Source organism: Capricornis sumatraensis, chromosome 21, assembly GCF_032405125.1.
Source record: "Capricornis sumatraensis isolate serow.1 chromosome 21, serow.2, whole genome shotgun sequence".
NCBI lineage: Eukaryota > Metazoa > Chordata > Mammalia > Artiodactyla > Bovidae > Capricornis > Capricornis sumatraensis.
The window spans coordinates 51,447,583-51,465,584 of NC_091089.1; the positions used below are offsets into that span (position 1 = coordinate 51,447,583).

The 18,002-nt window shown below is 39.5% G+C and overlaps 1 protein-coding gene across 2 annotated transcripts in view; it reads right to left on the reverse strand.

The window, feature by feature from the left end:
• The window catches only part of DYM (dymeclin), a 391,990-nt gene that overhangs the window by 124,650 nt on the left and 249,338 nt on the right, over positions 1-18,002 (reverse strand). For both annotated transcript variants that reach the window (XM_068994002.1, XM_068994001.1), the window contains one exon: positions 4,945-5,047. In XM_068994002.1, the coding sequence (XP_068850103.1) occupies positions 4,945-5,047 (103 nt within the window). The remainder of the gene's footprint in view (positions 1-4,944; positions 5,048-18,002) is intronic.

The following is an 18,002-nucleotide window of genomic DNA, read 5'->3' on the forward strand; positions in this document are numbered from 1 at the left end:
TGCTAATGCAGGAGACATAAGAGATGCAGTTTCCATTCCTGGGTCAGGAAGATTCTCTGGAGGAGGAAATGGCAACCCACCGCAATATTCTTAACTATAAAATTCCATGAACAGAGGAACCTGGCAGGCTACAGTCCATGGGGTTGCAAAGACACTTGACTGACTGAACACACTTGTGTAATTGCATTATCTAGTTGACTTTAGCAGTTTCTAAAGTCAAGTCATGCTCAAGAAACATATTTTCCCTTTTTGAAAATATTAACTTTTTCAGAGTATAAAGTTAATTTTTCTAAATTCTCTCTCATGCCACAGTGTCAGCCAAGCTATTATCTATATGTTATTACACTCAACAAGCAGTCCTTTTCTTCCCATAGTGCTCCAAACACTACTTCTTTAAACGGCTTCACTGAGATAACATCCACAACCACATGTGCATATGAGTGCACAGGCGCTCAGTCGTGGCCACCTCTCTGTGACTCCATGGAGGGCAGCTTGCCAGGCTCCTCTGTCCATGGGATTTCCTAGGCAAGAATACTGGAGTGGGTTGCCATTTCCTCCTCTGGGGGATCTTCCCGACCTAGGGATCGAACCTGCATCTCCTGTATCGGCAGGCAGATTCTTTACCACTGAGCCACCTGGGAAGCCTTCACAAGCATGTACTTTGTTAATTTAAATGTACAATTTAACAGTTGTTAGTACATTCAGAATTGTGCGACCATCACCATAATCTAATTTTCAAACATTTTTATCATCCCTGAAAGAAACCCTGAACCATCAGCAGTCACTGGCCATCCTGCATTGGATCGTGGATTTTTTCCAATAAATACAGTCGGCTCTCCATAGTTTCAGGTTTTACTTCTGCGGATTTAACCAGCCTTGAATAGAAATTTCTATCCATGGTTGAGTAAATCCGAGGATATGGAGGGCTGACTGTACTATACCACTTTATATAAGGGACATGAGCATCTTGGATCTTGGTATATGTGAGTGCTCTTAAAACCAATCCCCCTCAGACATTGAGAGACAACGTATACTATGTTTCTTCCTATACGTGCAGCTTATGATAAAGTTTGATTCATGAATTAGGTACTAGAAGAGAATATCCAAATTGCTAGCATCACTATTCTTGTGCTTTAGGGTCATTAAGCAAAAGAATGGTTATTTAAACACAAGCACTGCTCTCCTGCAACAGGCAGCTGATAATCTGGATGGCTACTATGTGACTAATTGTCGGGATATGCTGGACAAAGGGATGATTCATGTCCCAGGCAGGATGGAGCTGGACATTGAGAGATGTCATCATGCTTCTCAGAATGGTGTGAAATGTAAAACTATCAACTGCTTATTTCTGGAATTCTCCATTTAATATTTTTGGACTGCAGTTGACTGTGGGTAAATGAAACCTCGGAAAGCAAAACTGGAGCTAAGAGGGGGATGACTGTACTTGCTTAGCAAGTTGATGATAAACCCTTAGTTACTATTTCTACATCTGGGGATTTTTCTGACCTGGCTCCTTACTATTTTTGGCCAGGGTCTTTTTGGCTTGTGCCTTTGCATTTATGATTGGAATGAGATCGGAAAGTGGATCCTATGAAAAGGTTAAAAAGTTCTTTGATGATCACACGGCAATATAATTTGGTTCCTTAAGATTCCACCTAGGATAAACTAGTCATCTCAACTAGTTGCCGAGATAATCACTAGAAATTAGGGAAACGACGTTTACATGTAATTGTGACAACAGTCCTAGTTAAAAGCCACAGTTACATTTCAAAAGCAGCTACAATGCATTTACTATTTTTGTTTCACCGCCTATATTCAGGTTGTGTTTTATATGACCAAAGTTATTTTAGAGGTTTATTCTTTTTTTGTTTTTTGGCTGAGCCTTGAAACAAGTTGGATCTTAGTTCCCTGACTGGGGATGGAACCTGTACCTCCAGCAGTGTTAGCGCAGAGTCTTAACCACTGGACTGCCAGAGAAGTCCCTAGGGGTTAATTCTTATGAAAATAGTGTTGAAAGATTCTTCTCTAATAATTCTCTCATGTCTTTTTAGTTGCTGAATTAAATTTTATGAAACTCTGATATAAAGACATCAAAACTCAGCCAAGTCAACTGAACTTCACTAGCCTTCCTAGATGCCTTAATCACTCTCTGACCAGCTATCACTGTAGTGAGCATTCTCTCTCCCAATGGAGAGCTCAACTGCAATTTTTGTTTTATTTTCCCTTAAGCAGTCAGGGCATTTCCTCATTATCTAGAAGCTGGCTGAAGGTTTCAGGTTTCCCCTGAGAGGTTCAGACAAAATGGTTGTACTAAAGTACTAATATTAATGTTTTCATAACATGCTATTTGTTTTCTATGCTGTTACTCAACTGACTGGTGAATTATACAGTATAATGACAATAAACTTTTCTTAATAAACTCAGAAATCTCTAGGTAGTCTGAAAGTACTCTATGTACTACAGTGAGAAGAAAAACAAATCCTTATTATTATGCACGTATTCAAACTCTCTGCTAATATAGTTCTCTCAGTCCTGGTGTAGAAAGTATACATCTGGGAATTCACTGCTGCATTAAGGCCCTTTCATTTTCCTTTTCCGTCTTTTACAAACAAATGTTCTAATGCATTCGGTGAGGACACAGAATTTTATGTGGTTGTTGGCAAAGACACTTAACAAGTGAAATTTCTTGGGAAGAAAAAGGGAACATACTTTATCCGTCCAATTAATGGCCAAGTTAAAAGAGAATGATAATGAGAACATGGTTTCAAAAGTTCACGCTCTCATACATAGTGTTTTTAGCAATAAGAATGACCAATAAAACATGAGTTGTCACCAAGAAGAACTACCAAAGCACTTACTTTTGAGGTTGCTACTGTTTTCTTTAGTCATCTTTCAGCCTAGTGGCAGGGTGAGTGATTCACAATCATCGATACTACGACTGAATCAGTGTTACCCACCCTCTTCACTTAGCTCTAGGGAAAGGCAGCAAAATTCAAGTTCATAAACCTATTTGAAAAACACTGTGATTTGCAAAGTCTCATACATATAAATGTTAAAATAAGACTGTCAATGACAGCTTCATATGGAATTTTCCTTGTATTTCTAGAAAGCAGATGCTTCAAGAAGTTCCTTGCTAGAGGAAAACAAGGACTCTCAAAACTGTACAGTTCAATAGCAGACTTCATATATCCATTACGAGTTCAGCTTGTGCTTTCGCTGCATAATTACCTCCATAACTGGCAAATGCTATTAAATATGACCCATTTTCTCAAAGAAAATATCAATTTTCAGGCCTCTGATTAAAGGAGAATACTACTAAGGCAACCTCAGCATACACATTCAACACATTTTGTGTGGAATGAAACAACAGGAATACTATATAAATCAAATTATACGTGTATAAAAATGACAAAACATTTACAGGTGAACAAAATACATATTCTTAATAAACATAACCCTATTGCCACTCTGGCCCCAAACGTGGATTCCAAGGAGCAAGTATAAAGAATTACTTTTCTTAGAACAAGTTATGACAAGGAAAGAATTAAATCAGCCATAATGCTCATTTTTTTCAAAAAGATGAGAATATTTAGCTGGCAGGAAAATTTTAAAAGATAGTTTTTTTTTTGGTAAGAGAGAAGTACTTTGGAATTTCAAACTTAATACCTTAATGGGATGACAGATCATAACACCTTTCACACACACACTAAATAAATAAATATAAGAGAAGAAAAACAGCGCCAGTCAGGTTGTGGCTGCACATAGCTATCTCTGTTTATCAGTGTCTGATATCCGGACTGGGTGCTGTTCCCACAGCCTCGTATCAGCACAACCATTTAGAAATGAAACAAACCACAGCAGGAAACAAGCAAAACAACTCTCTGGCTGTCTGGTACACATCACCACTTCAAACTCAGAATACAAAAATTCTCTGCTCAAGTTTCTGAATATCGACTTTAAGTTGTCCCCAGATAAACAAATAGGGAGGTTCTTATTAGAACTGGATGAACTATCTCTGTGACTTGTGACATGAAAGTTTTTCGTATCCTCATCTAAGCATGCTCCACAATATGAGAAGTGTCACGGGCAACGTCGCTGTCCTAAAGGAACCCACACAACGGGTTCCCCTCTTATTCCACATTGCTCTTCCCTGGGCTGTGTCTATTCTATTCTGTTATCATCCTCTGAGGTCAGGTGGTAATAACCTCTTCATCTTTAAAGAAGGGGGAACAAATGCCACATGTTACTGCTGTTCTCTGCTGACCATGACTACGAGACCAGGGCAGACACCCTGAACGAGACCACCAGCAGAGCCAGTAAGAGTCTCTCTCTCCCAGGACATGAGAATTAGAGGACTCTGAACAGTCAGCAAAAGGCATGACTCGCATTAAAACACGTTAAGGGTTGGGAGGGAAGTGGGTGGGAGGAGGGGTGAAGGCTGCTATTTCAGACAGCAACTATAGAAAAGGGGCCTATGGGATGCAGCAGCAGAATAAATCTGAAGCAAAAAGAAGCAGATAACAAAACTAAATGTCCAGAAAGACAGGCTATTTTGAAGAATCCAATGGCTTTTCAATTTTAAGTTCTTGTTCTCTGAAATCCAGGTCTATATCTTCCCCTTGAGTTTAGTGAGAAACCTTTGCATACTTCTTATAAAATTCCTCCTTTCGTTTCTCTGTAGTTAGTTTGGGTGGCCTTCCTGACTAAGGTAATAAGGTTTCTAATTATTAACAATCATTGATTTAGGTTTGACTTTCTTCAACCACGTGTTAATAACCTTTGAAAAAACGTTTTCCCTTGATTTCAAATGTTTCTTCTTTATTTTCTATTACAGGTTTCTCAGTGGCCAAGATCAGTCAGAACTTAGGAAGAGGGGGAATTGTTATTTTTTAATTTAGCAATGAAAGGAAAAATTTTTTATTGACAAGTAAGGTAACTACTTACATAATCTGGTAGAGGAACATCATTGGAACTCAGTGAACCTCTCAAGGACTGTGTGGCTTGTTCCAGAACTTTGTTGTGTTTTTTTGACAGCAAGGAAAACAAACTGAAAAAACAAACAAAAGTCCAATTATATTAAAAGAACTAAGTGTCTCCTTTCATAGGTTTTATATGGAATTATATAATTACACAGAATGTCAATTATTTCAAAATATACTTGTAAATGATTATTTTTTCATGTCTGTGTGAATAGCAGGATTAACAATACTATTGATATAATAAATGATAAAGTGAAAAGAATGCTTAAATTCTAAGGGCTCTAAAAAATAAAAGTTTGCCAGTTTAAGACTGTATTTCAAGTACAAGAGAAACTTTCAGAAGATTACTATCATGGAAAGAACAGTGGACAGAAATTTAGAAAACCTGGGACATGAACTGACTTTAGGAGTAACTCAGTGTATACTCTGTTACAAATCACTTGAGCTTGCTGTATCTCAGTCTTCTCATCTTTCAAATAAATGTATCAGATTATTTCTCTAGCATAATATAGAATCCATGATTCTATATTATGGCTTTATATTCTTATTTCTCAAAAAGACTGACTTTCAATATTGTATTATAAGATTTTGCTTCTGGCCATGAAGGATTAACTGGTACTGGATAATTTGCCTGTGTAAACAACTAAAAACTGAACAAAATATACGAAATAACTGCTTTCAGATGCTCAACAACATCTGAATACAGGATTATGATCCCTAAAATAAGACAGATCCACAGTGTTGTGTTAGTCGCTCAGCTGTGTCTGACTCTTTGGGATCCAATGGACTGCAGCCCACCTGGCTCCTCTGCCTATGGGATTCTCTAGGCAAGAATATTGCAGAGGGTAGCCATTCTGTTATCCAGGGGATCTTACTGACACACAGATTGAACCCAGGTCTCCTGCATTGCAGGTAGTTCTTTACCATCTGAGCCACTAGGGGAGCCTTCTGGGGGCCCATGTGATTCATTACCTAGAAAGTGAGTTTCTAGCCAGAGGAACATTTTAAGACTGTGGCTCAGAAAGCTGGGGCCCAAGCAGTGCACAAGAGTACTGTACTGAGAAGACAGATATGAATCTGGGGCTTCTGTGGCAGCTGGAATTTACAGAGTAGATTGTTAGACTGCAGGGAACTGCAAGAGGGAGGTCCAAGACCTGCTTCAGTGTCAATTCTTGAGTGTTTGACTAAATAATATGCTGTGCTGTGCAAAGACAGACCTCACAAGGTATGACAGTAAACCACCATTCAGGAGGCACAAACCAAACAGAGATTTTGGAAATCACAGAAGACTGGAGGTATGCTGAAGTTCCAACCTGTCAGAGTGGATAACACTCAGCTGAATTCTTGGAAAGATGATGTTTTAGGAGTAGTATTCTAACCAAGAGTAAAGATTATTCTAAGATGGATCCTAACAGAACTAAGTGAGCGATTTTCAAGTATAAAACAAATTTACATTAAATATAAATGGATTAAACCCTCTGGTTAAATGATAAGAGATTGTCAGACTAGGTAAAAAAACTAAACCCCAAAATAGGCTATGTATAAGAGCCAAACTTGTAAATCTGAAGATACAGATAAGTGAACAGTAAAATGATTCAAAAGAGATATTGTTTAATACAAACAATAATCGTAAGAAAGGCAGAGTGGCTATATTAATATTAGACAAAGTAGGTTTAAGGATAAGATTATTACTAGAGATAAAGAGAGAAATTTTATAGTGATGAATTTACCAAGAAGCTGTAACAATCATAAATGGGTATATGCCAAATAACAGAGTTTCAAATATATATAAGTATATGATCCTAATATTACATCTACTATATCTAATGAAAAAAGAATTCCTCTTTGGGCTAGACAACGGGTTAAAAATAAAGACAATTCTGAGTCCATGTACTTTTCCATATAAGTATGGCTTGTAGTATCTTTTTTTTTTTTTCACTTTATTTAAATTTTATTTCCTTACTTTACAATACTGTATTGGTTTTGCCATACATTGACAAGAATCCACCACAGGTGTACATGAGTTCCCAACCCTGACCCCCCTCCCTTCACCCTCTGTAGTATCCTTTCTAAGGCCTGAAGCATTACTCTAGTAGTTCTTAGTGGTATCTTTCTAAATAGAATATTGATCTGAATATCAACTTAGGAAAATACCTAATTATTTCTGAAGCTTTAAATGGGATAATTATTGAAAACAAGACTACCAAGTATTCATTCCAGATTAAGTATTAACTAACATAAAAATGTTAAAAAATGAAAAAGTTTCTTAACACTTATGGGTAATGCTGGATGTGCACAAAGCAAATAGAGCCGAGAATATTCTCTAGATTCATATTCAAATACTTCAGGAAAATCTGTGAAATAATTACTGGGTGAATAACTGTGAAATCATGTAACACTGATCAAGCATATGTTGATAAAGAGAGATTTCTGTGAAATGGAATAGTCCAGTAAAGTTTCATGAAGGGGTTAGACTTTACATAAAGTCTTGAAGAGGAAAAAACATCCATGCACGAAGAGAGAGAAGGCATTTCCAAACAGAAGGCAAAGCACAGAAGCAAAACAGGGGACAGTGACAAGAGTGAAGTGGAAATGTGTAAAGAAGTAGGAAGAAGACTCAATCTGTACAGGTTTGTGCACTGTTTCTGTCGTTTTATTTTTATGGGTCTTCTTTATTTGAGTTTTAGCTTTGCCTTTTTTTTTTTCTTTTTCCAGGTTAAAAGTAAATGTCATGCTTTTTCCCCACATTCACTCCCATAACCCACTGGTAACAAATGTTAGCAGTTTATTGTCTATGATTCCAGAAATGTTATATTCATCAAAGCATGTATAGGAATGAATACTGTACATATACATCCATGCTTCTTAATTCACAAAATAGGTATTGCTCTGTACCTTGCACTTTTCCCACTTAATAGTACAATCTTTGATTCATTCAATAAAACATATACTGACTTAGTAAACTGATACCCAAGCATATGTATAAACCACACTTTGACTAATCCATTAGAAAAGTATCATTGCAATGTTTACAATTTTTTGTATCATAAACAGCACTGCAGTGAACACTCCTGTACATAATTTTTAGCATACCTGAGATGAGACTGACTATAGGATAAAGTAAAACTGCTGAGTAAAAGAATAATTGAACATATTACTGAACTGCAAGGTGTATATATTCTTAAAAATACAAATTATTTTTCAGGCAATGAAAATTAAGAGATAAAAATATGTTGAAATAGTGTATAAAGCATATTCACAAGGAAATGCATAACAGGGGGAAATTAGTAAGATTCACCTAATTAGTTAGTATGTTGTTAACTCACTTCAGTCGTGTATGACTCTTTGCAACCCTATGGACTATAGCTTGCCAGCTCCCTCTAACCACAGGATTCTCTAGGCAAGAATATTGGAATGGGTTGCCATTTCCTCCTCCAGGGGATTTTCCTGACCCAGGGATCAAACCCACGTCTCTTATGTCTCCTGCATTGGCAGGCAGGCTCTTTACCACTAGTGCCACCTTGGCACCCCTCTGAAATCACAGAGCTATGTACAAAAGCAGGCTTCTGCTCAGCACACTTTTGGCTGCAGAAGCAGACATACACCCAGGCAAGCCAGCTCTGCACACAGCTTCAAGGCCACATTCTAAGGCCTTCAAGGCCATTATATTACATAACTAAATATACTGCTGCTGCTGCTGCTAAGTCACTTCAGTCGTGTCTGACTCTGTGCGACCCCACAGATGGCAGCCCACCAGGCTCCCCTGTCCCTGGGATTCTCCAGGCAAGAACACTGGAGTGGGTTGCCATTTCCTTCTCCAATGCATGAAAGTGAAAAGTGAAAGTGAAGTTGTACTACTTAGCGAATTTTCTGAAATAAATGGAGTTTCAGAAGTTTTTTGAGATGGAATGGTCTTTGGTGGTTGATTCTAGTATCTGGCAAGGCAAGACTCAAAGGGGCATCAACTGGGTGCCTGAACAGAAAGCTAAAGCAGTAAACATACCTGGAAAAAGTGAGCTTTTTGGTATTAGTAAGAGGAAAGGGGGCAAATGGAAGTACAGCAGCGCATTCTGTTCATGGGTTCAACAACCCTGGGATTTTCTCAGTCAGTGTTCTAAGAGCATACCCTTTAGAGAAGAACAAAAGAGGTAACCTATGGTAGCTCTTATCATCAATTGAAGACATTTATGAAATGAGTCCTGGGAATCAAAGCAAAGAGGGTTTGATAATGTTTTCTTCAGAGAAGAAAGGCTAGTTTGTTTATTTTAAAAGAGAATACTAACAATCTGCTTTCCTTGTTAGTAGAAGACAAAACAAGGAAGGGAACTGCAATTCAAACACAAGCTCTTTCAGTTGGACACAAAGGAAAATTTGACTGCTTCGGGCCTGCAGTGTTGATATAGTTCACCCCAAGAACCTGTAGCTACTGCTCCCAGCTGTTTTTAAGAAGGTTGGTGTAGGAACAGATGATCTGAGGTCACTTCTAGTTTTCTATCGCGAATGAGAAACAGAATTCACACTTACTCAGGCTATTATTCTTCTGCCATCTAATAGGCTTTTTTCTCAGTTCTTTTAGCCAGAGCTCTCAAAGTTTTCTTAAATTTTTTTTTAAAAATTCTAATTTCGTCTTCCATTTAGCATTTTTAGGGCACAATGACCTACATTTATATGAGACATGATTTGCAAATTGCTGAGAAAAGTAACTTTTGCTTAAAGCTTTTGCATTCAAAGTACCAGCCCCAGTTAAATGCTAGTGAGAGTAAGCATCACACATGATATCTGTACGGAAGGGGTAATTCTGATTCTGGAAATAAGTGAAACTGACTCCCAAGTGCACTGATACTCAGAATATAGCTGTCATGATACTTAATTTAAATTAGAAAAAGACTGGATTTTCCTTGTTGTACAAGCATGTTCATTATAAATTTGTTTAATGGTGAAAAACTAAAAGCATTAAAAACTCTGGTCAAGAATACAATGGATAAATAAACTGGGATAGTCATATAATAGCACACTATGTAACAATTAAAGGTTATCTAAACGGGATAAATCTCAAAAAAAACAATGTTGTTCAATGAGCAAGGACCCTGGTAGAGAATGTGAACAAGGCATTATTATTTATTCAGTGTCTTTAGCTTGCAAATCAACATTATATATCTTCTACAGATAAAACTTTTGAAGTAATAAAACACACATGGAAATGATAAACATGACATTTATGATAGTAATCATTCTCTGAGAAAGGAAGGAAATGAGATCAGGGAGGAAGAAATGAGAGGTTCAGCACACTCTGTCTCTCAAATATTCTTTCAGTTATACTAGATATATACATACTATATATTTTTTTTTTGGTTATACTACATATATACATACAATGCACATAATACTTTGGCCACCTGATGCAAAGAACCAAATTTATTGGAAAAGACCTTGATGCTGGGAAAGATTGAGAGCAGGAGGAGAAGAGGGCCACGAAGGAAAAGATGGTTGGATAACATCACCAACTCACTAGACAAGAGTTTGAGCAAACTCAGGGAGATAGTGAAGGACAGGGAAGCCTGGGGCACTACAGTCCATGAGGTCACAAAGAGTTGGACACAGCTTAGTGACTAGACAATAACAACATATCTAGGGGACTTCTACGTTACTCTGTTTTTTTGGTGTATGCCTGAAATATTACACATATAAAAAACTAATAAAAAAGAACACACTATCCTGAAGAAAACAGAGTCCCTGCCAACAGTCAGCATTTCATAAAAGAAAGAAGCACATAAACACGCATGATGAGTCCAACCTGGAATGTGCTCCGAAAACCACTGGCTGCTGCAAAGGGCTGTCATTCAGGTGCCCAGTTGGTGGCAGGAGATAAGACAGTTTAAAGACAGACTGTGAAGGGCCACTTATGGCACCTCAAAAGTCCTGGACCTTTCTATATGGAGTGAGAAGCTAATGGAAGCTAATCAGTCTTAGAAAATGAGTAGAGAGACGTCTAATGGAGTAAGGGGGAAAATGTCTACAATATTGGAATCAGAGAACGCCACGGGTCTGAGAGAGTGCTGCGGGAGTAAAGCTGAAGGCTAGGCATGTCTCCCAGAGGAAATCTATCTTGACGGCGCCCTTGAAGGTTAAGGGGTTTGCCTGTGGGGGAATGTAAAGGGGAAGGGAGAGCCATTCTGAAAGGTGCAGAAGCAAAAGAAAGGCACAGAGCCATCAGGGAAGTGCCCAGAGCTTACGAGGCAAAGCTAGTACAAGTCCACAGAGCGGGGAGCAATAGGCCAAGAGATCAATCCAGCAGGAACAGCAGGACCTGTTTAAAAAAATGCCAAGAGGTTTGCACCGTCAAGTTACTGAGACAGACAGTAACTCAATCATTTACCAAGAACTGACTACGTGTCAGGGATGAACAAGTTGTCTGCTGGGGATATAGCTACTAGCAAAAGCCACAAGACCTCTGCCTTGCCCTCTTGGAGGGCACAGTCTGGTCAAGGAGGATATACTTGTATACAAGTGCTCCTGTCACTGGTGATGGAGAGATGCATGGGCAGAAATGGGGACGAAGATGAGGGTGTCTGATCACACCTGAAGTGGGGACAGGAAATCATTTCTGGAGATGATGCCTGCGCTGAATCTTCAGGACCAATCTGAAGATAGCCAAGTAAATCAGGCAATGGGAAAGGTAACGTGGGCAGAGAGAAGAGTATGAGAGGAAGCAGAGAAATCCGAGCCCTGCAGGTGCAGTCAACAGAGCAGCACACAGGCTCATAAGGTGCTAAGTATCTGGCACCCCACGTTACGGTCAGGGCAGGAACGGGAACAGCTCATAGAGCGCCTCTCGTGTCTTAGTGAGACCTTGGACTTCATCCTGAAAGCCAGAGGTGTTTTCTGACAGCAGGACTACAAAGATAAGTAAAAGAGAAAAATGCAAAGCTGCTGTGTTTGGTGTCCAGGTGGGAGGGGGGCAGGAAGGGATGGGCAGGAGGGGTGCCCGAGCCCCCTCGTTCTTCTCTGTCCTCCGTCTCTCCCTGATGCTCTCTCATCTCGAGGTGGCTGCAGAGGCCCTGTCACAGAACCTGAACAATCCACACCTGTGCAAGGAGGTACAGGTACATAACAATTACACTTGTTTGAGAAAGATTCTCGGCCCCTAGGCAGGATGGGAAGGTTGGACAGGGTGGGCAAGAGAACAGGAGTGGAAATAGATAATTTGGCGTAACTTTTACACTGCTAAAAGTGAGAGGTAAGGAGGGCTTGAATTGGAGCAGGTATGAGCTATTTGGGGGAAAAAAGGAATCCTGGATGACTCTCAGGTCTGGGAAATCTAGTGGCTGGCTGAGAATGTGACTGAATATGCCAGGGATATAACGAAGAAGAGCCTAAGAGCCGGGAGAAGACCTGGGAAACAAAAAGCTGTGTCTTGACAACAAGCGCAGCAGCAGACAGACTGACGGAGCAGGCAGACTGACGGAGCAGGCAGACTGATGGAGCAGACGACACTGTTCATCATCAGATACCACCTGATATGTATGCCGTCATTCTCCAGCCTTGTTTTATTTTGAAGGGATGATGAAATTGAGGCGGGGAGTGGGTAAGGCTCATAGCTACTAGTGGTGGAGTCCGGAGTCAAATTCAGGCAGATGGGCTCTCAGAGTGGTGTTCTTAACAGTTCTGCCATGAAATTCAGAGGTGCTCTGGAATACCCAGATGCCCATGGTTAGAAATGTCCAGATTCCAAAAACACCAGGTGCTCAGGAGAGACGTTAAGAAATTTAAGGGCTGTTAGCATCAGTTGAAATCACAAAAGTACAGGTGATCACCCAAAGATAACACATTTCTAGTATAAAACAAGGACAGAATTCTGGGTAAAGCCAGTAAAGTGTATTCGACGAAAGCTCGGAGTAGAAGAAGGGGAAGAGAAGACATTCTTCTGGAAGTCAGGAGAACCATCTTAAGGGGGGAGCACTCGCCACTGTTAAAAGGTAAAGAAGGACTGAAAAGAATAAAGTCACCGGATTTGACACAAGGCAAGGAATCAACGGTGATGGTGAAAGAAACTTTTTTCAGTAGGGAGGAGGGGGCAGAAGCTGGCCCCCGGCAGCTGGGAGAGAAGCAGGACGTGGGGAAACAGGTGGTGCTGGGGCGAGGAGAGTGAGTGTATAAGCCTGCAGAGGAGGCAAGGCAGACAGAGGTCAGTGACTAGGAGGGGCGGTGGAGGTCCCTCTTTGACCACTGCAGACATGCCCACAAGAACCTTGCCGCTGCTCACAATGTGCAGTCACGGCCTCTCCATGCCCCAGTCCTTCCTCTGACACACAAGGAGCGCCACCAGAGACATGAGGCGGACCTCAACTCCACAGATGAGGAAACAGAGCTGGTGGTTCAGCCAAGGTCGAAGTGACACAGAGCAGTGACTACAGAAGTCCTTTATAAACCCTCCGGAGCTATTAAAATGCAAAAAAATACCAAGCTTATTAAATTTATTTATTAAAGCAGAGTTATAGCTAGAAACTGAGTCTCCCCACGCCTAGCTTCCCGCCGTCTCCGCTGCAGACACGGACTCCTCCTCCGGGCAGCGAACCCCTCCTCCTCTCGGCCTGTCTCAATGCTGCCTCTCCTTCGAGGCACAACTGCACACCCTCTGTGAGAGGCCATGCTCACCCTGCCTCTGAGCCACACTCACTTGATCACTCAGTTCATGACTAAACGTAGTCTCAGGCTGCTGGATAGTTTTAATCAGCTTTATTGAGGAATGATCTCCGTATTATAAAATGGACCAATTTTAAGCAAACAATTCAAAGAGTTTTGAAAAATACAAACATCCATGTGACTCATCGCCGTAACCATGATAGAGATGATTCCCTCACCCCAGGAAGTTCCCTTGTGCCCCTCTGAAGTCAAGTCCCTCGTCCAATATGCACCTCCCCAGACCCGACCCCAGGTAACCAGGGGTCTGCTTTCCATCACAGCGGTTCTGCCTCGTCTAGACTTCATGCACAGACACTCACATCGCCTGCACTCTTTCATGTCTGGCTTCTATTCCTCTGCATAACACTCTTCACACTAACCCACATGTTCTGTGTGTCAGCAGTCTGCTCCTTTTGCTGCTGAGGAATCTCCACTGTATGAATGAATCTCAATTTGGGGACATTTGGGTTGTTTTCAGTTTTGAGTTATTATGAATAAAGCAGCTATAAATGCTCTTGTACAAGTTTCTATGTGAACATATATTTTCATTTCTCTTGAATAAATACTTAGAAGTGGGACTGTGGCATTGTATGCCAATTGTTTTGACTCTATAAGAAACCATCAAATTTCGTTCTACATTTTTGGTAGCAGGGAAGTGGAGGGCAGGGAAGCCTTGATATTTCAGACTTTACATTTAGCTATTTTAGTGGATGTGAAGTAGATGTCACTGTAGTTTCAATTTGCCTTCCCCTAATGAATTTTCTTGGGCTCACGTTTTCTTTGCTGAAGTGTCTATTCATATCTTTGGTCCATTTTTCAAAAAAGTGTTTTGTTCTTCTTGAGTTGTGAGAGTTCTTCATATATTCCAGACACAAGCCCTCTAATAGATTTTTCTTTTTTGTCAGTTTTAAAATATTCTCTCCCAGCCTTACTGAGATAATAAATGATATATGACATTGCGGAAGGTGTGCAGCATGTTAATTTAATACAGACACACTGCCAAATGATGATTACCACAGCTTTAGCTCACATCTCTATCCCATCCCACAACTACCATTTCTTTCTTGTGGTGGGGACATTCAAGATCTACTTTCTGAGCTCCTTTCAAGTATATCAGTTTGGTTCAGTTCAGTTTAGTTACTCAGTCGTGTGATTACCATGCTGTAAATCAGATCTCCAGAACTTAAAACTGGAAGTTTGGGAAGGGAGACTTAGGAAGAAAGGGATATTATGACTGATTCGCGTTGTCATATGGCAGAAACCAACACAAAACTGTAAAGCAATTTGGGAAGGGAGACTTAGGAAGAAAGGGATATTATGACTGATTCACGTTGTCATATGGAAGAAACCAACACAAAATTGTAAAGCAATTTTCTACCAATTAAAAAAAAAAAAGACCAACTTTGTTGTGGCTGTTCAGTCTCTAAGTCATGTCTGACTCTTCGCAACCCTGTGGACTGCAGCATGCCAGGCTTCCCTGACATCCACTGTCTCCAGGAGTTTGCTGAGTTTCACATCTGTTGAGTCAGTGAAGCCGTCTCACCATCTCATCCTCTTGACCAACCTGCTATCAGCTGAACATCAAACTGGTTGTAGCATCATTTTTTAAACATTTGGGTACTGTCATTGAGATAAAATTACAGTCTATTCAGAGGCAGCTGTCTCTCATGACCTGTAAGTTATAAGCATGCAAATATATCCTAAGTACAACACAGAGTAGGGTGTGTGATATAAAACTAAAAAAAGAATTTAACATTGATGAAGATTAAACAGTGACCTTAAATATACTGAGAAAAGAATCTATATTTCCTTATTTTGAATCTCATTATTGGGTGTTATTTATTTTTGTAAACAACTTCTCCCATTCTGGAGGGAGGTAGGGGAAGTGGAGTCAAGTTTTAGAATTTGATGAAGTCCAATTCACGAAATTAAAAAAATTACTTGTACTTTTTGTATTATAAATCTTTGCCTAACCCAAGATTCCAAAGATTTTCTCCTATGATTTCTTCCAGAAGTTTTATAATTTTAACTCTTATAATTAGGTCTGTGCTCCGTGTGAACTTTAATATGTATGTACGGCACGCAGTAAGAGTCAAATTTCATTTTGTTGTTATTGGGGCTTGGGGGATATAAATATTTAATTATTCTAGAACCATCTGTTGACAGGACTATCCCTTTCACCCCGTGAATTACCCTGGCAGTCTCGTCAAAATTTCACTGACCATATATGCACAGATGTATTTCTGGATTCTATTCCATTGGTCTACTACATATTGTCTTGGTTACTCTAGCTATAATTTAGAGTAAATCCTGCAATCAGGGAGTTTGAATCCTCCAACTTAAGTTTTGTCAAGATTGCTTTGGGTATTCTTGGTCCTTTGTACATTCATACATATTTTAGAATCAACTTTATCAACTTCTACCAAAAAGTATGGTGGGGTTTTGATATGGATCATTTGAGCATATTGGTCAGTTTCAGGATCTTAATACTAAGTCTCTGATCCATAAGCATGAGATCACTGTTTATTTTGGTCTTCTTTCTTTCAGCAGTGTTTCAGTTTTCATTGTATAGATCTTACCTAGATTTTGCTATGTTCATTCTTAAGCTATTTCATATTTTTATGCTACTGTAAATAGCATTGTTCTAAAATCTCAATTTATGGTTGTTTATCACAAAAAATATTAAAGTAAACTTATTGTTTTATACTGTTTTTATCTTATACTTATGCTAAACTCATTTATTAATTCTAGTAGATTTTTTATAGATTCATTAGGATTTTCAAACATCTGACCATGTTTTATGGGAATAAATACAGCTTTAGATCTTCTTATCTAACCTAGATTATTAACATTTCTTTTCCTCAAGTCACTGCACTGGCTAGGATCTCTAGCACAATAATCAATAAACATGAAAGCAAACATCCTTGCCATTTTCCTGATCCATGGGAAGATGCTTTTAGTCTTTTACCATTAATTATGACTTTAGCTGTGAGGAAATTCTCCTCTATTCCTTGCTAACTGAATTTTCTTATCATCTGCATAGGTGTTGAATTTCACTAAATGCTTTCCTATACCTATTAAGATGACCATACAGTTTAAGTCTACTAATACAGCAGACTGTACTCAATGATGTGTTATGTTAATGCAACCTTACATTCCTAGGGCAGACCCCACTGGTTATCCTTTTATGTGCTAAGGATAAATAAGGACAGTAAGTTGTCACTTGCTTAAGATGTACTCTATGCCACGTACCTTTTTAATCTTTCACATTTTTAACTAAATTAATATACAACATGCTTAATGAAGAGGGTATTAATGTTATCATCACAATATACAAGAGGAAACTAGGGCATTAGAGGGGCAAATAGCTTGCCAAGGATTATACTGCTTATACGTGGAAGAGACAGAATTTATGCCTCAGTAACCTGACTTAGAGCCTATACTCATAACCACTCTATTTTATCATCTTATCTAGGGTGGGCTTTTTTTTTCTGACCAGCATGGTTCACTTCCACTTACTTCTTTAAGGAAAAGAACTGCCTCTCCTGAAAAAAGCTGACTTCATGGTACATGCTGCTGCTGCTAAGCCGCTTCAGTTGTGTCCGACTATACCCCATCCCCTGGGTCACAAAGAACAATCAATGGATACATGCTTTAAAACTGAGCCAGTTGAAAACTTTCCCTAAGATTTTCCCAACTAGGAATGGTGAGAAAGACTGCTGCTCCTCTCTGTTTAGAAGACTGTAAAGATGTAAGGTGCCTAAGATCATGGTTTCACTTCATGGAGAAAATCCACATGCAAGAGGAGAAAATGAACCTAAGCTGACAGAGTGAAAGGGAAGAGACACCACAGACATGACACACAAATGCAGACACACAGACACAGAAAGCCACATGGGAGAGGGGAGGGAGGCTGAGACTATGCTCTGGAGGTGCTGACTCCTCCGTTCAAGTCTCTGAGGTTCCCAACACTCTCTGCATTTCTTCTGTGAGCTATTCTCCATGAAGTATCCTGAACACAAAGTGTTTCCTTTTTCACACTGGAGTCTGGAATGGCTAGCTCCCTTATCTTTAAGTCTTTGCTCAAACGTCATCTCTTCTTTGAGGTCTATCAAACCCACACCTGGCACGCCCTGGTTTCCTTCTACTGCTCCATGTTTTCCTATACTATTCCTCAATTTATAAAATACTATATGCTTTACTTATATGTTTTTACTGTTTCTATCCACTAAAACAGAGGCTGGCCAACTAGAGCTCACAAATCAAATCCTGCCCACCATCTGTTTCTTTTTGTTTGTCTTTTGGTTTTTTGTCCGTGCAGCTTGTGGGATTTTGGTTCTC